At 33.6% G+C, this 23,671-nt stretch overlaps 2 protein-coding genes across 5 annotated transcripts; one reads left to right on the forward strand and one right to left on the reverse strand.

Moving 5' to 3' along the window:
- Positions 1 to 5,775: 5,775 nt before the first annotated feature.
- On the reverse strand, positions 5,776 to 8,213 carry LOC121244816 (amino acid permease 3-like). Its single transcript, XM_041143029.1, has 6 exons — positions 8,177 to 8,213; positions 7,860 to 8,084; positions 7,671 to 7,764; positions 7,267 to 7,481; positions 6,574 to 6,728; positions 5,776 to 6,457 (listed from the first exon to the last, which is right to left on the reverse strand). Exons 1-6 carry the CDS (start codon positions 8,211 to 8,213, stop codon positions 5,804 to 5,806), a joined length of 1,380 nt encoding a protein of 459 aa, XP_040998963.1. The 3' UTR covers positions 5,776 to 5,803.
- Positions 8,214 to 12,169: 3,956 nt separating this feature from the next.
- On the forward strand, positions 12,170 to 22,354 carry LOC121244926 (replication factor C subunit 2). 4 transcript variants are annotated; one of them, XM_041143172.1, is made up of 12 exons: positions 16,727 to 16,949; positions 17,062 to 17,140; positions 17,237 to 17,316; positions 17,950 to 18,072; positions 18,174 to 18,243; positions 18,317 to 18,390; positions 19,127 to 19,247; positions 19,359 to 19,421; positions 20,598 to 20,657; positions 21,207 to 21,332; positions 21,419 to 21,502; positions 22,126 to 22,354. In XM_041143172.1, the coding sequence occupies exons 1-12, from the start codon at positions 16,906 to 16,908 to the stop codon at positions 22,228 to 22,230; spliced, it is 1,029 nt and encodes a 342-aa protein (XP_040999106.1). In that variant the 5' UTR covers positions 16,727 to 16,905; the 3' UTR covers positions 22,231 to 22,354. The 4 variants fall into 4 exon arrangements, with proteins under 4 accessions (XP_040999108.1, XP_040999106.1, XP_040999107.1 ...); XM_041143173.1 differs by having other exon boundaries at positions 16,736 to 16,949; positions 22,145 to 22,354; XM_041143174.1 differs by lacking the exons at positions 16,727 to 16,949; positions 17,062 to 17,140; positions 17,237 to 17,316 and adding an exon at positions 12,170 to 12,255.
- The last annotated feature ends 1,317 nt before the right edge of the window (positions 22,355 to 23,671 follow it).

The following is a 23,671-nucleotide window of genomic DNA, read 5'->3' on the forward strand; positions in this document are numbered from 1 at the left end:
TAATGAGTTGAAATAAGAATTGATACGAAATAAATTAAAATAAAAGTTAAATAAAATATTATTAAAATATTATTTTTATTTTTTAATTTGAAAATGTTGAATTATTTATGAATAGTAGTGAGTTGAGTAGTGAAGGGAGTTATGTAGAATCTATCTAAACTAAGTTTAAAGTATGTTTAGATATTAAGATGAATTTAATACTTTTTATAAAAAATTGAAAAATGTTGTAGATCTTACGTATAAAGATATTTTAAGTTGAAAAAAGTTGTAGGTTCCACGTGTAAAAATGTTTTGAATTGAGATGAATTTAATAATTTGATAATTAAATATTTAAATATTAAACTCAGTTTAAAATTAGATTGAACTCAATTGAGTTTAACTAAGATCAATAACTAAAAACAGCCTAAATCCAAACCAAACCTGCGTAACTTTTAAGGGTGACGATAGTAATAGTTTTTTAGAAGTTTCTATTATACAAGATTTTACACGTATTTTCTAAAATAGTTAGCTCACCATAGAAAACAATATAAAAATATAACGTTTTTGTTATAGGAACTACTTTTTTTATAAAAGATTTGCACAAAATTTGGACACATGTAGGTAGTATTACTCGTAATGAAATACTTACGAAGTTACGATACTTTTATATCTCATTTCACTATCAACTATCAACCATTTCAAATATGACACTTCATTAAAAATGAACTTCGATTTTGTAAAATTATAAAAAAGGTTTTAAAAAAATTGTGATAGTTTTTATCTTGTTCAAGTCCTAAATTTCCTAAATCCAAAAATTCATGCAAGTCAAAAGGCTACAAAATAGAAACTATTTATGAAGCTATTTTCTTTTGAAACAACATATTCTCATTTTCATCCTTTTTTTTTTTTTTTTTTTTTGCTTTTGTTTTCCAGGTTTTATTGAACACTTGGAGACTTGGAGTTGAAGGGACTAAGTTGGAACTTGGGTTTGTTTCTTTTATTTCCTATTTCTTTTTTTTTTTTTGTAGATTTATTATTATTAAATTATTCAAACTATTTGTAATAGTTTTAAATTAATTTATAATAATTTTAGACTAATTTGTGATATTTTGGAATTATTAGTTAGTAACTTTGTTAAGTTCATTTAGGGTCGAAACTAGTTTTAGATTAATTTATATTTAGCGATAAACATTATTTTTATATATTTTAGATTTTCAAAATTTATATTTATTTTGCTTGATTTGGACTAAGAAAGAGGTATAGACTCAAAAACAGTAAAAAAGGCGGGTAAAGACATGTTATGGGCCCAAAAAAAATGCCGAAAGAGCCTCTAAAACAAGATATGGATTCAATCAGCCTATATTGAGGCCCAAGCGTGGTGTACGGCCCATAGACCGTACACCCTCTCGACAACCAAACGAGGTCACTACCCTTACGGGTACCATATATGACAATGAATACCGGGCTTAACTCTTGTAAAACATATCCATGTTGAATTATACAGGGGTAGGCAGCAGGGTGGGGGACGGGGAGGGGGTGGCCCTGTCCCGTAAGGGCCGGGTAGCATCCCTAGAATTATGAATTATATAATTGCTTACAATTTTCTAATTTGAACGATCTCGTCAATTTAAAAAAAGAAATACACAATGTGTGGGTTTCAGACATTGTGGGTTACACTACCTTTTGCATTTTGGGATCGACATTATGTCCTTCTATCTCCAAATTATAAAAAGACAAATTAAATGATGTTTTGCATACCATTTTACAACTTAACCTCGCTGAATTGTCTAAAAATTATATTTTATGATTTTTCTTTCATTTCTTACATTTTATTGACTCAAATTTAATTTTATTATAAAAAATTGAAATTTAAAAAAAAATAGAAAAAATAAGAAGTTTTATTAATTCGATCAAATCGAGTGGTCAAATGGTATACTCTTTAGAAGGGTCTTTCCACATTATAAATACTATTGGTGAATAATTTGTTTTGTTTTAATATTGAATACTAGGAGATTTACTTGATATAACTATTTCCTCATATTTTAAAAAACAAGTAATTATGTTAAAATGAAAATGAAACATTATTTTCATCATTAGTCAGGCAAAGGAGGGATACTTCCTAGGAAGCCCATCTCACCAATAGCCCACTAGTGATCTTGGGCATGGACCCATAACCCATTGGGATGCATAGGTTTTAAGGTTTTAAGAATAACCTTAAAACAACTTCACATCCAGTTTCCAAAAATGCTACTTATAGTAACTACATAACTATACATTTTGATGTGTTAGTTATTAAAAAAAAATTATATAATTTAAAATTTGAAATTTAAATTAAAAATAATACTGGTAATTCGTATAATATTGTACATAAAATTATACGTATGTGTAGGACTAATCGTCTTCTATTCTATGAAGTATTTTAGGATTGTCAGGGAGTCACAGTAACAACCCCAAATGTTCTTTAAGGTTGCGTTTGAAAGTTGAACTGAGTTGAGTTTATTTGAGTTTTTTATGAATAATAATGAGTTAAAATAGTTGAGTGAGTTTTGTTCATGTTTAAACTGCGTTCAGAAGAGATGAAACTTGTGTGTGGATGTTGAACTTGGTCTAAAAATGAAGTGAATTGAGATGAGTTGCGCATCTAAACGAAACCTAAATGTACTCATGTACTCAACACCTTGAATATTATATATATATATATATATATATTTTCAATGGGGTTTTTTAATTAACACATCTAACACGATTTTATAGATAAATCGTATAATATTGTACATAAAATTATACGTACGTATAGGACTATTCATCTTCTATTCTATGAAGTATTTTCGGATTGCTAGGGAGTCACAGTAAGAATCACTGTATAACCCCAAATGTTCTTTAAGTACTCATGTACTCAACACCTCGAATATATATATATATATATATATATATATATATTTTTCAGTGGTTTTATTTTAATTAGCACATCTAACCAAAGCAAGAGCCGTTGTAAGGCGTGAATGAGATAAGATGAAAGTTGAAAAAAATATTGTTAGAATTTAATTTTTAATATTATTTTTATTTTACGATTCGAAGAAATTGAATTATTTATTATATTTTATTTAGAAATTTGAGAAAGTTATAATGATATAATATATGTGTATATATATATATATATATATAGATATAGATATGAGATGAACAAACCTGCAGCTCTAAGAGCTAATTATGAAATCTATAGTTGCTTGGAAAAGAAAGTAATAATAATAAACTATTAGTTTAGCTGAGTAACAATGTATGAGATATTTGGATAAGAACTGTATATATAAGTTGTTAATTTCTTAAATTCATTACAGACTTCTTCAACTGATCCATACACAATTTTTATTGGACTAAAAATTCGTATAATTAGATTTATATTAACTTACTATATTGTTTTGTAATATGAGGTTATTATAAGTATTTATGTATGTATAAGTGTATTGATTCTTCCAAATTTGTACATATAGTCATTATATAAGATAAAAATCATTTATACATGATTTATTGCAAAAAGGAAAAAAAAAATTAATATTGAGTAATAATTTCTTTTTCAAAAAAATTGATATACTGATGATTTATATGACTTTATTATGAAAATGAATATGATCTCAAGTAATGTCGACTATATTAAGAACGTCAGAAGCTAGCGTTGATATGAAAGTGGTTGTGTACTGCAGTATATATATATGTATTTGTATGTGTGCGTTTTCTCTATATACAGCCATGTTATATATGGACGTAACAGCAGCATTAATTGAAGTTCTCAACACCAGTTTTGTTCTGGCTTTATTTTAGGTCATTTAACAGTATCAATATTGACCAAACCTAGCTGCTTTTTACTGAACTAATTAAACAAGGATTGAAGTCCTCAACACCTTCAATTCTATCTGTTATTAATGGCGATAGCTAGCATACATTGGTTTTCAGCTTGGCCTGGTCGTTTTTCATGAAAGGCTTGTAAGTCTCAAGATCAAGAACAAACCCAGCAATGTAGCCCACTGCTGCAGCTATGGTGATTATGAGGCACAAGACGCGCATGATTTGAAGGAGAATCCAATATTTAGTGCTCCACTTTAATTAGTATCTTCTTTTGCACTATATACTTCTGCACAGGAAAGTAATGTACGTACATTGAAATCAATAATTTAATTTGATATTAAGTTGATTTGATTTTTATAATTATCAAATTAATTACTTTGATCGATTTCATATTATCTTCAACAAGTAAACAGTGAGAGGCCAGAACACTAAAGCTCCAATAAGTCCAACCTGCACGTACGTCGTTGATCAAGAACGGCAGAAGCGTTGATATAAGAGTGGTTGGGACCGCAAAGATTGTTCTCCAAACGGCCAATCGGAAGAGGTTGAGTTTGCAGGGGTTATGATCGATCTCTCTGGTGAGGGTAGGAAATCTTTTTGTCACGGCATCCTCAATCACATCGCGGAGAGTGCTCGAGAATCAACTTGGTATATATGCACCAACACATGATCAGTGGATGACCAAGGCAACATTAATTTGCTGTGACAGGCAACCAATTATTTATATGGGTTATAGAAACCGAAATCAGCGAGGAGGTCTCTAGGGGTGCCAGCTTGATCTCCAAAAGCAGCATATAAACTCGTAAAGCTACAAAGCATGCACAAAAAGGTCATGAAGGCAGGGCTAATCATAATGGCCTTCTTCGTTTTCTTCAACCCCGATGGTGGAGATTCAACTTTGTCCTCTTTAATTTATATTATATCGTTAGTTCAACATGATAGCACTCACGCTCCAAACGTTGGCTGGATATCATGGATCTGTTTCTTTTAATGCTTTGACGCTAACACCTTTGTAGTATATAGTATCGTTTTTATCTATGCCAGCTAGTACTGCCTAAAGCTAAAGGAAAAGATACCGTAGGATTGTGGTTCGGAAAGAAATGGGGAACATATATAAGTACTCCAAGAATTCAATGAAAAGCACTTTGGACTACACATATATAGCAATTAGCATATGTAAAACCTGTCTTTCACCTGAACTTCGGATACTTTAGTTGGCATCATCCTCATGACAACAATAGACCATCATCCAGCTAGATGGTGGAGTTGATAGACTCAATTTCCCGGTCTAATTCCCTTTGTAATAGAACCATGCACGTTGTTTTTCAGGCCTGAGCTCTACAAATCTAAGGTTAGTGCTAGCTGGAGCTGAATGCAAGTGATGACCGTGCATGGCATCAACTTTGTTAGAACAAAGATCAAAGATTTTGCTGCCGTGGCTGGAGCTGAATGCAAGGTTGTGTAGTACTCATACCTTGCAACTATTAATGATCATATTCATATTTTGGTCTACACTTTCTTCAATGCATATAACTTGCAAAGAAATCATCATGATGAGCAGTCGAATATTGTATATTTGCAGAGAAGAACTTCTCAATGATCTGGATGCTGATCAGATATACTAATTAATAATTTATATATATGAATTTATGAAAATGAATATGATGATCTCAAGTAGTACTGACGTTTATTTTAGTAAATTTTTCGGTTTTTATATATATATATAAACCAACTTTTTTACACCTAGCTGGCCCATGATCTTTTTATAAAAATCTGTGAATTTGGAGCTTGAATCTCCCCTAGTCCTCCTCCAGAATATAAGAAGAGCCTGCGAATTCCTTCATTATCGTTCCACGTTGTGTTGGGAACTTAAGGGGTGGGTGCTCCTTTTAGGTCAATTTAACAGTACCAATATTGACCAAACCTGCTTTTTAAGGAGTCCTTAATGGCGATATCTAGCATTGGGTTTCTGCAGCTTGGCCTAGTCGTTTTTCTTGAAGGGCTTGTAAGTCTCCAGATCAAGAACAAACCCAGCAATGGAGCCCGCTGCTGCAGCTATGGAGACGATGAAGCACAAGACGCTCATGCTTTGAAGGAGAATCCATTTAGTGCTCCACTTTGGTATCTTGTTTTTCTCTATATACATCTGCACAGGGAAGTAAACTGTGAGAGGCCAAAACCCTAAAGCTCCAATAAGTCCAACCACGTCGTTGAAGAACGGCAGAAGCATTGATATGAGAGTGGTTGTGAGAGCAAAGATTGTTCTCCAAACCAATCGGAAGAGGTTGAGTTTGTAGGGGCGGAAACTCGGGATTATGATCTCTCTGGTGATCTGGGTAGGAAATCTTTTTGCCACGGCATCCTCAATCACATCGGAGAGTGCACGAGAATGAACTTGGTATGCACCAACACACTGGATGACCAAGGCAACATTTGCTGCGACAAGCAGCCAATTATATAGGTTACTGAAACCGAAACCCAAATCAGCGAGGAGGTCTCTAGGGGTGCTGTGATCTCCAAAAGCAGCATAACTCGCACAGCTACAAAGCATGTACAAAAAGGTCATGAAGGCAGAGCTAATCATAATGGCCTTCTTCATTTTCTTCAACTCCGATGGTGAAGATTCAACTTTTTCCTGTTTAATTTATATTATATCGTTAGTTCAACATAGATCTATAATATTAACTCATTTGCCAATTAGATACAAGAAAAAATGAAGGGTATAATTAATTCTGGATCGAAATAGAGTACCTGAAGTACTTCAAAAATGGTGTTGGCCGAGTAATCACGATATGCAAAGGCTATATCTCCAACTGCTAGGAAGATCCTAGATATCTTTCCCTTTCCAAATAGAGACAGTGTACCGATGCTTATTCCAGTCAAGCTTCCCCTAAGCTCCCCAGTTTCTATTAATTGAGACAGCAACAAGTCAGAAAGTTATGCTTAAAACATAATTGACGAGGTAACAAAATAAATATATATCAGCATATTCATCAACCTTATTAAGATGCGCACTTAACGAATATCATTTTAATGTATGTCGTAATAATTTGTAACAAATCATCATGTATTACAAGTCATGATTTTCTCACTTCAACCAAAAAAAAAACAGTGTTTGGATTTGGATTGGTAATTTAAGGAAAACATTTTTTTTTTTTTTTTACTTTACTTACTTCTTAGTTATGAAGGTCAAGATTTTATTCAAGATTCGGGCTAAATTAATTTCTTATTTTAACAAATTAATATCTCTACTTATTTTTTATTTAATCTTTTTTAATTAGGACTCGATCGAGAATTTGTTTCAAGCTTATATATATATATATATATATATATATATATATATATATAGGAAATGAATTTTATAAGCTTGTATTTATATCTTAAGATAAATGTTATTTATATTTTAGAAAGAAAAATGGTAAAGTGCAATATATATTAATGGACCTGAAATTTTGGCGATGCCAAGAGCAATAAGAAACGTTGAATATATGAAGGACAGGAAAGGTTCGACATAGAAGGGCTGCCACAGCTGATCAAAGGCAGGAATTTGAGAGAGAAATACTTGAAAGAAGCCAATAGCAATCATAAAGGAATTTATATTCATGTGGCATCCATCTTTGCCATGGTTGACATCGAAGCAATGAAATTTCATGAGTGCCCTGTAATAATTAGCATACAACATGAGTCATTAATTAATTAGTATATATATTTCATACAGATCTAACCCACCTTAACCATATTATATATAGTGTGTGTGTGTGTATATATATATATATATGTGTGTGTGTGTGTGTGTGTGTGTGTGTGTGTGTGGATAATCCAAAATCGAAATTCAAACATGAGCTTACATCATGCTTAAGGATGATGCTATTATGTCCCCTATTGTCAGTCCAAAAAGGTTCAGACCATGAACTATTCTGTACATCAGGACATGTATTTCACCTGCAGGCAGGAAAATAGAAATAAAAGATTTAAATCCAAGCCAATTAAGTAATACTTCTCAAACATGATCATGATCTTGTTCCACATGTATTCACCAAGATATGTTCTGACGGCACCCTGGAAACCCAAAGTCGGTTCCACATGAGATTGATGATAACATTCAGAAATAAAAAAAGAGGTGGAAACCGTCACAGCGAAGAAGAAGAGCATGACCAAAGGACCACTAATCCATCCCAGTTGAGCCATAGCCCATGCTAAAGGAAGAACCCCATTCCCAATCACAGCTGCCAAAATGATAGCGCTCACCATCCAAACATTGCCTGTATATTATATGATGCATGGTGGCAAAACATCAGGAAAAAAAAAAAAAAAAAGAGAGATCATATTATGCTATACATGATGAACTAATTACCCTCCGATCCTTTAGGTCGAGCCGACTCTACCTCCATGCGTCCGACACGTGGACTTCACGCGCTACTCCAGCTGCGTCGGTTTGCTTTCCCTCCGCAAATCTGTATTTCCAATACCGGTCTATCCGGTTATCGCTTTTCCTAATTGGTAATTTTGTAAAAGAAACTAAAGATTTCTATAAAAAATATTTCAAGATAAAGGACTACAGTGTATCCACTTACACTGCTTTTAACTATCCATTAACTTGTGAACGTTTTTAAGACGGTACCTCTTTATAGAATTTGGGTAGAGATTAAAAATTTAATTTCAAAATTTATTTTATTTTCTTTTTCATCACTATTTTTATATTGTGATTGTTGTATTAAAATATTTGTTGGAAATCTCACCCTTATAATAGTATTTGCTGGGAATCCCATGATTCCCACCCTTTTAACATATATTATTTTTTATTTTAATGAAGTTTACTAGCTTAGAAAAAAAAAAAAAAAACACATCTCGCTAATCTACATCTCTCTCTTCGACCTCTCTGTCCTCAAGCTCTCTCTCTCCTAACTAATCTACATCTCTCTACTCAATCTCTCTCTCTCTCCACTCAAACCTACATCTCTCTCCTCAAGCTCTCTCTAATTGTTCTCTCTTCTCAAGCTCTCTCTCGTCAAGATATCCCATTGATTCAATGAGTAGGAGAAACTCAAAATGCAAAACCGGTTGACACGTATGGTGTGGAGTGTGAAATTTAATACAATGACTAATGAGAAAAAATTTTCTATATAAATAAATTCTGTTTGAGTCCGTAACAAAAAAAAGAGGATATTTCCTATTAATCAAACCAATATAGTGTAATATTTTTACATTTTATTTTTACAGATAAGATAAAATAAATTAAGATAAAAGTTAAAAGTTAAGTAAAATATTATTAAAATATATTTTTTAAATATTATTTTTATTTTAAAATTTGAAAAAATTAAATTATTTATTTTATTTTATATAAAAATTTAAAAAAATTATAATAATAAAATAAAATGAGATTAAAATCCAAAACATTTTTAAACCAAAAGAAAAATAAACAGCTCCAAGAACAAAAATCACAATAATCTCTTTCATTTTCACAGCCCAAAAACTCCTATCTGTATACAAGAACCAGGTTTTATGATAAAAACTCCATTTCCGTTTCTGACTAAAGAAACACACAAATTAAAACCGAAAACGTTTTAAAAGCAAAAGAAAAGAAAAGAAAATTCAAGAAAAAGTCCCAAAAATGATCTCTTTCATTTTAATGGCCCGAAAACTCCTACCTGTATAGAAGTTTGAAGTGAAGTGACGAATATATAGGTCAGAAGCAAGAGTGTGGTGGAGAACGTAGAAAAAGGGTTACTTCGATAACGCATTCAGAAGTGGTGGTAGAGTTTGAAGTGAAGTGACGAATATATATACAGGTCTGAAGTAAGTGTGAGGTGGAGCCGGTAGAAAAAGGGTTCCTTCGATAACGCATTGATTGACGCCTGAAAATAATACTACACGACGTCGGTTTGGAGCCATACCCATATAAATATGGAACCTGCTACTGACACACAGGAGAATCCTCGCCGAAAGCTCAATTTTTTTTTTTTCAATTATTTTTTAAACACTTCAAGTATTTTTAAAAAATATTAAAAAATCATAAATTCATTTAAAAATAATTTATTAATCATTAAGTAAACAAAAAATAAAAAATAAAATACAATGCGGTAAAAATTTTCGATAAAAAGTTTATGTGGGAATAGTATTTTCCTATAAATATACCTTGGTTCAGAGAAAAGGTGGTGTGAAAGGCAATTTTTCAAAGCATCTACTTTCTCTTTATTTTTCTTTTTCTTTTTCTTTTTTGTAATTTAGTGATATCGTTTGGCTCAAGCGACAAATTAGAGGGTAACTAGGAGAATGAGTATGTAGTTGTGAATAGAAATACATACGATATTCCCCATCTTATCCTTAAAAAAAAGAATTAGTGATTAGGTAAAAATCTTATGATTACTAGAAAACTATTTATCATGACCATCCTTTAATTATCTTCTAATAATATGATAATACATGACGATATTATGAGAAAACAATGTTTAAGGAGACGACAAGTAACATTTTTCAATTTAATAATCATGTATGTGGCATTTCATGACATGATAAAATTACTCATGTACTCTCAAATTGGTGTAAAATGGAGAAACCAAATTAGGACCTGGAGAGACAAGGAAGATAACAGAGTCATGCTTGGCTCTCCATTTTTTGATTGGAAGAAATAATGAAATGCCACGGGATTATTATTTGAAATGACCATGACCAAAATGGGTTAATGGCTTTATTGGCGAAGTTTCTATGTCGGTTGAGATCACTCTGGATAGGACCCATTTTAAGAATCCAATGCATGCTTGCTATTCACGAGGAGTTTTTCAAATAAAAATGCTTAGGTGGTTCACGAATATATTGTTCGTCGTGCATGCTCACTTGCTCAGATCCCGACGGAGTGCATATAGAGTAAGAGACGCGAGATTTCTTCTCATTGATTCTGAAACTATAGAGAGTTGTAAAAATACATTAATTTCCATTGTGTAATGGGTAAATTCCAACAATATTATACGTGTATGAAAACATTCCTTTTGATCAGGAATCCAGGATTCCCGGCCAGTGTTTATAATTAGATTTCCATAGCGGGGGGAAAGGTGCCAATATTAATATATGAGAAAAAATATTTATAAATGTGAATTGTGCAAGTGTCATGTAATTATTTTATAAAAAGTAAATAAAATATGAGATCTATATGAAAAAAATTAATTTTTTAATAGTGAATCACACTATTTTTTAAAACGATTACGCGATGTTGACACACTTTTTAATTATATGTAGAATTACTCTTAATATATATCTACCTATATATTATGTTCATCATGGCCTTTTAAGTTTGTACCCTACAGTTCCCTTTCATCAATCAAGTCTATTAGCGAAGGAAAAAAAAAAAAAAAAAACACAGAGAAGTATGCAAATTACCTCGTATACACGACATTGTTATCAATATGATCTACATTAACCTGATCAAATGGTTCCATCTTCACATGAAGTATATATACATCTTTCGCAGACAATATTCCCTGGAATCAAATATTAGAGAAATTAAATAAATTAGAAAGGGCATGCTCATCATGTAAATATTCCAGGCACACATGCATGCACCTTGCAGCTATATAATGAAAGTAGATCAATAAGATGTTACGTACGGGCCAAATTGGGCATGATAGTTGAGACACAAATCAAACTTCACACCTTCATCGATTATTACGGTACTAGCTAGCTAGCTAATTGGTTTCTTCCTCCCTTTTCAATTTTCTATTTGATCTTCACACGATCAATGGTTTCAATCTCGATGCATCATGTGGTCCACAACAACACATGATGATTTTGCTTATTTTCTCAAAACTAGTCCAACCTCGAGATATTTCAAAGATGATCACTTTGATGACTTTTTAAACCATATGATCATGTTGGTCATGGAACCATTGAATTCGACCAAAATTTTGCTTTGATTTTCTGGTTTTTTTTTTTTTTTAATGTTTTTGTGCTTAGATTCGCAGTTTCCAACCTATATATATATATATGAGATGGTTGCTGAGCTCCTGATCTCTTTATTTTTATTAATATATACTCCCACTTGCCTTAAAAATATATATAAAAAAAGGAATCAAATTATTTTGATGGATTTTACTGTCTCCATCATTCAAAATTTGGAGTGTTTATTATGTGTGCATGCGTGTGAGAATTGTTCAGTCGGCCAAAACAAGTGAAAGATGTAGCACACCAGGATTAGGTGGTTCGGGTCACGACTCCTCACAATTAACACCCTCGAGACCAGCTAGCAATGTAGCAGCTGTTACACCCACTCGATCTGCAAAAGTTATTCAATTTCAGAAAAACCCTTTCACAATATTCTTTTTGCCTTTCGTTTTTTCTTGTTTTGTAGTGCCCGCACATGATGCTCTCCTACGACCCGCCCGGCAAAGGCAAGACCACTGACCACCACCGCGCTTGCCATCGCCCACCATGGCTCTTTGGGTTACCACTGCACCTATATATTGCTTATCAATCTTTAATTTATTTTAATTTTTAATTTATTTTAATTTAAGTATTTGTTTTGCTTTGAACATTATTACAATGTGCTTTGAGGGAGCTTAATTGCTTTGGGCGGACAAGTGAGTCTTTTTGGGGGCTTAAATATTGCTTCCAACTGCCTGTATAAGCACCAGCTTTGCTCAAAGTACATCATGGATGATCTGTTTCTTTAAATGCTTTGACGCAAACACCTGCCTAAAGCTAAATGAAAAGATACCCATGAAGCTTTGTGGTTGGGAAACAAATGGGGAACACAAGTCCAGGAATTCAATGACAGGAAAAAACTTGGAATGGGTTGCTTGTCATTTTGAAAAGGACATCATTCAAATATGGAACTTCTATTGTTTGGGCCTTTACACAATTAAGCAGTTAATTAACCTCTATTTCGTGTTATTTGTTTTTTCTTGATCTTTACCCTACCTCGATATGTCTATATATTCAGTTTATTGACCCCACGGTACTTTAGAAAATGCACTCTTGAAAAGGACAGAAAGTCCAGGCCAGAAACAACTTGGAATGGGTTGCATGTTATTTTGAAAAGGACATCATCAAATAAAGAACTTCTATTGTTTGGGGTTAGGCTCAATTAAGCAGTTAACCTCTATTGGCACTAATATTGCTTGTTATTTGTTTTATTTTCTGATCTTTACCCTATCTTGATATGCCTATTCAGATTATTGACCACACAGTGTAGAAAAAGCACTTTTGGACTACACATAGCATATATAAAACCTGGACTTTGGGTACTTTAGTTGGCATCATCCTCATGACAACAATAGACCATCATCCTAGATGGTGGAGTTGATAGACTCAATTTTCCGGTCTTCCCTTTGTAATAGAACCACGTTGTTTTGCAGGCCAGCAGGGCTCTACAAATGATCTAGGGTGCTGGAGCTGAATGCAAGTGATGAACGTGGTATTTTTCCCTTTTCTAACGATGTTTTTCCCTTTTCTGCATGGTGTTTCAGAGGTTATCCGTGTCCACCAATATTCAAGATCATCATTCTAGATGAGGCAGATTTAATGACTGAAGATGCTCAGGCATGTTAATTGTTAGCCGTTTTTACCTTAGTTTTGTATGATGAAATATACTCTCACTTATTTTCTACTTGACAGAATGCCCCGAGGCTGCGAATTAACCATGGAAACTTGCTCCAAAGTTAACGTTACGAGATTCTTTTTCATCTGTAATTACATCAGCAGGTAAGGCAAGTAAACATAATTGTTCTTAGATATTTTTAGACAATGTACTTCACTGCTATTCATAAATTTTGTATTAATACTATTTTATTACTATTCATAAATCATCTGAGATATTTTTAGTATTCAAATGGAGCCTGATAGACTGCTTTCTAATTTAGTATGAAAAATTCACTAATCAATTGCATGCAAAGTATACTTATATATGACGTAATCATCCAATAGGCTCTTGAAGATATCCAAGAGTAAACGAACGAGCCAGGCAAACTGATTTTTAGACTGTGATTATAACTACGTACTCTCCGTTCAATGTTCATTAGAATAACTTGCATGCATGTACAATCAAAGTTCTCTTATGTAACTGTATCATATATAGAATAATTTCCAAATCCGACTGTTAAGGAGTCCTTTTACCAAGTAACTCTATTCATGTCATATATAATTAGTCACGCATTTCATTGATTTCACTCATGCATGTAAGTTGCTTTCATTTCTTGTTAACAAGCATGAGGCAAGGATGATCAGGTTGGCTGTGGCGCCGGTACCGTCGTCTTCAGACTGTAGGAAGCGCGAGGGTATTCCCTCCCCCTCCACCCCATGCGGTGGTGGCGGCCATGTGCCTTAGAAAATGCTTTTTCTTTTAGTATATTTTTCGGTGTCTATATATATATATATATGTATATATAAAGCTGACTTTTTTACACATGGCCCATGATCTTTTTATAAAAATCTGTGAATTTGGAGCTTGAATCTCGACTAGTACTCCTCCTCCAGAATGTAAGAAGAACATGCGAATTCCTTAACGTTCCGTTCTATTATGAGTGGGTGCAGGATGCATGAACGGCACTTTTTTACTTTAGTGGTGGGGTTGGCTTAATTGCTTGGCTTCAGCAACAAATTAGAGGGTAAGGACCCCGGGAAGGAGTACTTAGTTCATGTGAATATAGATACATACAGTACGTATTCCCCATCTTATCCTTAGAAATTAGTCTTTATGAAAAAAACTTTAATTTAGCAAGCATATTACTAGAAGAAGAGTGTTATTGTCATAAATGAATTATACAAAAATAATTTCACAAATTAAAGTGACTTCATATGATTCGTCAGATCTATTACTTTACAATAAAAGTAACTTTACAGTATGACAAATTATATCAAGTCACATCAATTTATGAGATTACCTTTTGTGTAAATTCTTTATGATTGGAGTATTTATCTTAATGATCATGAAAACCTATTTATCATGACCATCCTTTAATTATCTTCTAATAATTTGATAATACATGAGGAGATTATGAGAAAAATGATGTTTAAGGAGAAGACAAATAACATTTTTCAATTTAATAATGTGGCATTTCATGATAAAATTGAAAAATGAGAATATATCTTATTCTACTATAAGCTAATAATTTTATCAATACCACATCCTCCGCACTCTCATTTTATTAGTATGATATTTCGTGATCATGATGATGAGTTATACCATTTACAATTTGAAATCACCCCACATGATACTGCATGCAGGACTTACTAATTCATAAAAAGAATAAAAATACAAATTATTTTTAATTATATACGCTAATGTAGTAAGCTTTGTGCAAATCTATTTATTCTTTAATTAGATAGACTGCTTTTTTGACATCCACAATTAGTCAGTACTAGCATTAATGATCACTTTTTGGATCCGATCCACAAAGTCCGTGCATGGTAGGGCTTTCATTTGCCTAAAAACCGAAGAAATGAATCAATTACATTAATATGAAATACCTTTTTGTTTTACGATGAATTAAGATTAAAATTAAAAATTAAATTAAATATTATTAAAATATATTTTTTTAATAATTATTTTTATTTAAAAATTTTAAAAAATTGAATTATTTATTTTATTTTATGTGAAAATTTAAAAAAATTATAATAATTAAATTAAATGAGATTGAATATGAAAACATACGAGTACTTAGTGTTTTTTGCTTACACTCTCGAGATTCGAAACTATATATATGAGATATTGTTGAGCCGATCTTTATTTTTATTAATATACACTCCCAAAAAAATAAAAAGGAATTAGATGATAAGAGATAGAAAAAAATGTGAAGCCGATGAGAAGCTCGGCCCAATAAGCGTCTCTTGTCCGTGAGCCAGCCCAATAAGTATAAACTGAAAAATGCTGAATGTAACCGGCTCATGCAACCGGTGTGTAACCGCCAACTCATCTTAATGAAACGGTGTGTTTCATTGAAGAGAAAATCGACGCCCGGTTTTTCAAATGAGGGGGGTGGGACTTAGTGAAACGGTGTGTTTTACTGAGTTTGTCAAAACACACCGTTTTGACTAAGATGAATTCGAGGGGTTGTAACTTCTCCCTTTTCCCTTCTCCGCGCGCCCACTTCTCCCCAACCCTAATACCATCGACCTCCCTCCCTTCCTGAAACCAGTAACGGAGACCATCACGAAACGGAAGGAAGCTCACACACACGAAGCTAGCAACACGGAAGGAAGCGATTTCACGGGTAATCATTTCGACTGGGGAATGAATCAAGGCCTTTAGGTAACATTATGCGATGGAGAAATTTTGGTCTGTGAGATTTGAGATGATATCTTGATGGATGTTTAAATAATTATATTTTTCTCTGATTATTTTGGTCTGTGAGATTTTGGTCTGTGACTGGGAAGTTACTTGCATAAATAACAGTCGCAAAGTGAATAAGCAAAAAAAAAAATTATTCAGAAAGTATTGAATACTAGCAAACCAGAATTTAATGCAGTTAAAACTCTGCTTGAAGTTAATTTTCATAACAAGCATTAGAGAGCTGAGAAGCACTGTAATCAGGGAGTGGAACAGGAGGCTCCCAACCACTTAAAAAGGAGAAAAAGCTGAACTTGTGGGTGTTGGCATCTAGATAAAAAAAATGATGGTAGAATGGCAGCAGGATGAACTTCACGCGTCCAGAACAATAAACAATGCGTAAAACTGGTCGAACTGGTCGAACAAAGACAGACACGGAGACGATGCAGTGAGGATACGGAGCTATGATTCATGAACGGGAGACCCAAAGACGACGACGACGCAGAGTGCAAACGAGATTGGTTTTCAGTTTTCTATTGCTGTGTTGAAATTCCGAATTCTTCCCTCCCGTTTCGTCTGCCTTTTTTTTTCTTTTCTTTTTTTAATATATATCTATATATATATATAATAAATATACGTCAGCTGGTTACCCAACGATTACGCCCGACGGATGCCTGTAGCATTGTTGCTGATTTTCTCTTCTGCATTGACGCCTCTTTTGCAGCTTTTGCTGAGAGCCTGCTTCTTCTCTCTCGGACCTCAACCAAAGCGGGGGAAGAGACAGCCTTGTATAGAAGGCAGGGAAAAGATTTACAGAAGAAAAGAAAATGGCGCCAGTATTGCAAAGCTCTCAGCAATGGGTCGAAAAATAGTACGAAACCTCTCTACTGCGTTTCATATTTTCTTTATTTTGATGGGTTTTATTGTCTCCATCATTCTATATTTGGAGTGTTTATGTGTGCGCGCGTGTTAAAATTGTTCAGTCGGCCAAAACAAGTGAAAGATGTAGCACACCAGGAGGAGGTGGTTCGGGTCCTCACAAACACCCTCGAAACCAGCAATGTACCAGCTCTTACACTCACTCTGCAAAAATGATTCAATTTCAGAAAACCCCCTTCTTAATATTCTTTTTGCCTTTTGTTTTTCCTTGTTTTGTAGTGCCCGCACATGCTCTTCTACGGCCCGCCGGGCACAGGAAAGACCACCACTGCGCTTGCCATTGCCCACCAGCTCTTTGGGTTACAACTGCACCTATTTCTTATAAATCTTTAATTTATTTTAATTGAAGTATTAGTTTTGCTTTGAGCATTATTACAATGTGCTCTGAGGGAGCTTAATTGCTTTGAGCGGACAAGTGAGTCTCGTTGGGAGCTTAATTGCTCCCAACTGCCTGTATAAGCACCAGTTTTGCTCGAAGTACATCATGGATCTGTTTCTTTTAATGCTTTGATGCAAACACATTTATATTATCATTTTTTTCTATGCCTGCCTATAGCTAAATGAAGACCCATGGAGCTTTGTGGGAGGGAAAAAAAATGGGGAACATAAGTCCAGGAACTCGATGGCAGAAAACAATTTGGAATGGGTTGCTTCTCATGTTGAAAAGGACATGACAAGCAGTTAACCTCTGTTGCGTGTTATTTTTTTCTCTCTTTACCCTACCTTGATATGCCTGTTCAGATTATTGACCCCGTGGTGTAGAGAAAGCACTTTTGGACTACACATAGCATATATAAAACCTGGCTTTCACCTGGACTTGGATATTTTAATTGGCATCATCCTGACAACTATAGACCATCATCCTAGTTGGTGGAGTTGATAGACTTAATTTTCCGGTCTTCCCTTCGTAATAAAACCGTGATGTTTTGCAGGCCTGAGCTCTACAAGTCTAGGGTGCTGGAGCTGAATGCGAGTGATGACCGTGGCATCAACGTTGTTAGAACAAAGATCAAAGATTTTGCTGCTGTGGCTGTTGGTTCTGGTCAGCGTCAAGGGTGTGTACTCATACCTTGTAACTATTGGTATTCCTATTTTAGTCTACACTTTCTTCTATGCACTTTTAACAATGTTTTCCCTTTTCTGCATGGTATTTCAGAGGTTATCCATGTCCACCATTCAAGATCATCATTCTAGATGAGGCAGATTCTATGACCGAAGATGCTCAGGCATGCTTGTTACCCGTTTTTTCCTTGGTTCTGTTAAATTAAATATACACTCCACTTATATTCTACTTGACAGAATGCCCTGAGGCGTACTATGGAAACTTACTCCAAAGTTACAAGATTTTTTTTCATCTGTAATTACATCAGCAGGTAAGCCTTAATGCTTCCTACTTTAGTATGAAAGTTGATAGGACTCTGACTCACTAATCAATTGCAAAGTATAAAAGAAATTGACATGAAGCTCTTGATGATATCCAAAGTAAACGATCCAGGCAAACTGATTTATAGACTGATTGTAATTACTCTCCGTTCATTAAAATAACAAGCATGTATAATCACAGTTCTCTTATGTAACTGCATCATAGAATTTCCTAATCCAACTGTTACTTGTGAACCAGTTCAGTTCATGTGTAAAGTACTTTATCAAGGCTTAAGGAGTCATTTTACAAACTCTATTGCCATTAGTCACGCATTTCATTGATTTCTTTAACTCGTGTATGTAAGTTGCTTTCATTTCTTATCAACAATGATTAAGTTAACTGGGAGCATGAGGCAAGGATCAGGTCGGTGGCTTGAATAAAGGAAAAAATATAGACCCAGACATTGTTTTTGATATAATCATCATTTGTGATTTCATCTTTGGCATTTTATGATCTTAATTGTTAATAGTTCTGCTCCTAGGAAAGACCCATAATTTTAGTGCTGAACTTAGCCAAACGGAGTGAAGCTGCAATAGGTCGTAAGACTTACAAAGTTTTCACGTTTTTCAAAGTTTCTTTTGTTCAATTTTCATGGTGAATCTTTACCTTTTTGTATCACTCTGATATGCAGATGATTGAATGGAGACCCTTATACTTTATGATGAAGATGATTGTATTTTCTGTAGGATCATAGAACCACTTGCTTCAAGGTGTGCAAAGTTCAGGTTCAAACCACTTTCAGAAGAAATCATGAGCAGTCGAATATTGCATATTTGCAAAGAAGAACGTCTCAATCTGGATGCTGAGGTGTAGCCATAATGTCTCAGTGTTTGTCTTGTAAAATAGTTTTCAGAGTAGATTTCTTCATTGTTTTGGTGTTAGGTTTTCTAACTTCATTAATATGATGCATAATTCTAGGCTCTTTCAACCTTGAGTTCTATTTCACAAGGTGATCTTCGTCGGGCTATTACGTACTTACAGGTGAGAACTGGTTTGTATTTTTCCTGTCGTGTGTTCAAGTATGTAAATATTATCACCTATAAAAAAAAAGTATGTGCATATTATGGTTTCATCTCTGCTCATGCAGAAGAGCATTCTTTTTTAAATCGGATGCCATCTCTGCGTCTTAAATAATCTATTCTTGCCAAACTGATTTCGTCCATACATTTTGTTGATGGTTGCTCCAATGAAGCACCCCCATCCCGTGAGTGGATAATCCTTCAGTGCATCTCTGAAACCTTCAGCTTAAAATATTGGTCTGCAAAAAACTTTTCTTGGCAGTGGCAGATACACAGGTGCCACAAATAACCATCGTGTTTTCAATTTAGTTAGTATTTTCTTCAATGCTCAACATACATTCATTTTGGCAAATCCGTGATAAAATTGGAAAAAAAATATTTGATTGATGATGATGGGTTGACTACTAGGAACTTTCAATATAGGTTTTCCATTTCATTGGTCTATGGTCATGGTTGAAATTGTACAGAGGATTAAATAGTAGGTCTTCCAGTCAAAATACTGTTATTAATCTGGAGTATCAAAATCTTAAATTCTCAAGTGGCTTTGTTTTCTGTGGATCTTGGGCCTTTAAATAGCAATTAATAAACAGAGTACTAGATATGCTTTTGTGAGAGATCATGGGCTCTTTTGAGTAGAATTTTCAATGAAAAAGGTCAAATAAAAATAGCTCTGACATTGGAGCTTGGAGACACAAATATTTTTCTTGTGATTAAGGGCTGTTGGATGTCTATACAGTATAATTGTACAATTTCTTGATGTTGAGCAATGTTACTTTCCATCTTAAATCTTGTCATTCACAACCACACATGTTGTGTGTCCCATTTCAAGTGGTTTGTTTGTTTGTTTGTTTGTTTTTTTTTTTTTTTTTTTTTTTTTTTTTTTTTTTTTTTTTTTTTTCTATTGATCACTTAAATGACACCCATTTGAATCGTGTCACGTCACCAAGTGTGATTGGGGATGACAGATTAGGATGAAGAAGAGCATTTGTCAATTGGTTATTCTGTAGTCTTGCTTTTAAATTTAGTCCCTCTTCATCCATTTATTTTTTCTTTTCTACTAACTATTCCATGGACACTGAGTTGGAGCTTAGTATGTAGATAGTGACTTAAGTTTCTAATCTGTCTTGGCATATTTCAGTCAGCTGCGCGATTATTTGGATCATCCATTTCTTCGAAGGATCTGATTAGTGTGTCTGGGGTAAGTTATGATAAGTTTCAAAAGGCTTTGTTTGTCTTAACATGCATTTTTTTTTTTTAATAAGTAAACAGATTTTATTGTTTGTCTTAACTTGCATCAAAACCCATACACAAACGTGCATACACATAGGTGCATGGATGCAATATGTGTATACATCTTTATGTTTATCGGATTTAATTGTGGCTTCTTCAGGTTTTTAATGAATAAAACCACCCTTTATATCCATGTGGTCAATTTTATAAGAAACTTTTCTCAACATCAAAGATTGTTGTGCTTGTGCACACAAGCTTGTTTGAGACTGGGTGCAAGATGTTGGAAGTTTCATCCATGAATTTCACACTTGGGTGTTTTCTCTGATTCCAACATTTTGCCGTCAGTTCCATGCTTTATTGATGTGATAGTGGAACTTCATATCATCATTCAAACATTTTCTTTATTCGTTTTTCAGCAACTGATGATAAATATAAGCACTCTCCATAAATACAAGGACTTTTTCCACCAGTTTTAGAAGCCCTGCCATGTGCTAACTCCTAAACGCTTTATTATTAGGTCATTCCACAAGAGATTGTCAAGGCATTCCTTGTAACTTGTAAAAGCGGTAACTTTGATGTGGCAAACAAGGAAGTCAATGATATAATTGCAGAGGGATATCCGGTCTCTCAGATGCTTTACCAGGTTTCCAAATTATACTTTTGTTAGTGGTTCTGTACCATTTGCAGTTGGTAGATAAAGATACAAATAATTGAATGTTTTTTTTCCAGTTACTTGAGCTGGTTGTTGAGGCAGATGACGTATCAGATGAACAGAAGGCCAGAATTTGCAAGAAATTGGCTGAAGCAGATAAGGTTAATTATCTAGTTTGAGCATTTTTTCAAGCATTTAAAATAATGGAATCTGGTATCATTCTGTTAAAAATGAAACGAATCTTACCATAACTTTGTTGTCTTCGTAGTCAAGATGTTGTACATATCATGTAGAATTCAGATGCTATCTTTTTGAATATTTGAGATTGCTTGAAGGTGAATCATACTTCCGCAACATAAGATGCTTTAAAGAAGCTTTAAATCATTGTAGAACTTATGCTTTCTCTCAGGAATGACCTAGGGTTTACCAATTGCCATTCTCAATTGATTGAACCCACCATTGCCATTTACCTAAAGAAAAATGACAGTAGCCTTAAAATTTTAAAATCTGCGCCTGAATACTACAACTGGAAGTTTCTGGTATTCTTACTTATCAAGTAGAATTTCTGGTATTCTTGTTTTGGTTTTTTGGAAATTCTAGGGTGCTATTTTCAATTGAATGTTATAAAAGGTTATTGTTTACTTTCCTTCATGAACTTAGGAATCATTCTTTATCCATGCAATAATGGTTATCTACATTGATGGCTAATTTTTAAAAGTAGCACTCTACAGTACAGAGACATTGTTTTGCATGGTTCTTACTTCTTTTAATTTTGAATCGACAGTGTCTCGTTGATGGTGCAGACGAGTACCTGCAGCTGCTGGATGTAGCTAGCAATACAATGCGAGCTCTTTGTAACATGCCGCAAGAATTTTCTTACGAGTGCTAGGTAGTTTGGAACCCTGATCTAGATACAGTTTGTTGTCATATATTGCAGAGATAAGCAAATTCAGCTTTGGATGGATGTTGAATTTATAAAGCAGACGAGTCTTTTTGCAGCCAGATGTTGCTGATATCATGTAGTATTAACACTGCAGATTTTGCTTCAAGAGTCTGTTTGGCAAGTGTCTTTTTAGGCTTCAAGGAGGTTCATTTCTGAGTTAACCCCACTAGCAAATTTTGCATTAGCAAAGCCTCAAAACTTAAAACTACCCAGTACTAAAGAAGCCACCCTCCCAAAAAGAACTATTTAACTGTTTTTTGTTAGGCATTAAAACAGCTTAAAATGTTTTTCTTTATTAAAAATAAAAACCTTCTTCATTTTTTCCAATCTCTCTCTCTCTCTCTCTCTCTCGTCAGGTTTGGATTAGGCCTGTGCAATTGCCTGCCCAAGACACTTTTCAGCCCGACCGGTCATAGCCCGCAATAATGGCAAGTATAATATGACCCGACCCGCACCATTTGGGTCGGGTCTATATTTTTTTTTTCATTTTTTAAAAATGCCTATTTTTTGTAAACGCCTAAATATAACAGATTTTTTTTTTTTTTTTCTTTACAGATTATAATATAATCGCTCAATCTATATTCTATATTGTTGTAAATCCCTAACGCATCATAACAGATTTTTTTTTTTTTTTTTTTTTTTTTGTGCTATATAAAGGAATACAATAAACATCATAATTTAAAGGAGTACAATAAACAAAAGTCCTCAAAACATAAATCTTTAACAACAAAGTGCGGACCTTAAGCCTTGAGTGACATAAATAAAGCTTGATTTGGGATCAAATTCTGAAAAAAAAAATTATTAAATGATATAAAAATAAATATTATGAAAAAGTATAATAAATATGTAAATAAGAAATATGTTTATTATCTAATTTTGTCTCAAAACTTTCAACATTGTCCAATGAGACATGAAGATCAATAGGTATTAGATCTTTTAACCAATTCTGAGTACAAACGAGTGCCTCAACTGTTCTTGGAGATAATGAACAACAAAATGGGTCAAGCACACGACCCTCTGCAGTAATATAATTGTTATAAATCAATTTTTTTACTTTTGCAATTATTTCTTCAACTAAATTATCACCATATATTTTTTGAACCAAAAATGTAAAAGGCTAAATTTACATCTTGGATCAAGAACAACAACAATGAATATCATCAAGTTAGTCTTTTCAATTGATCCCTAATATTTGTCATACTTACTCTTCATGCTCCTAGCCATACCTCTTAACACTGGATCATTACTTTGACTCATTTTTTTATAAATGCGATTGGATGCCACAAAGCTCTTGGAAATATGCATTAGATGTGACATACAAAAAGTCAGAAAGTCTCACAATAGTATCATAAAAAATCTTCAAAAATTTAACCATTATTTTAACTCT

Source organism: Juglans microcarpa x Juglans regia, chromosome 8S, assembly GCF_004785595.1.
Source record: "Juglans microcarpa x Juglans regia isolate MS1-56 chromosome 8S, Jm3101_v1.0, whole genome shotgun sequence".
Classification (NCBI taxonomy): Eukaryota; Viridiplantae; Streptophyta; class Magnoliopsida; order Fagales; family Juglandaceae; genus Juglans; species Juglans microcarpa x Juglans regia.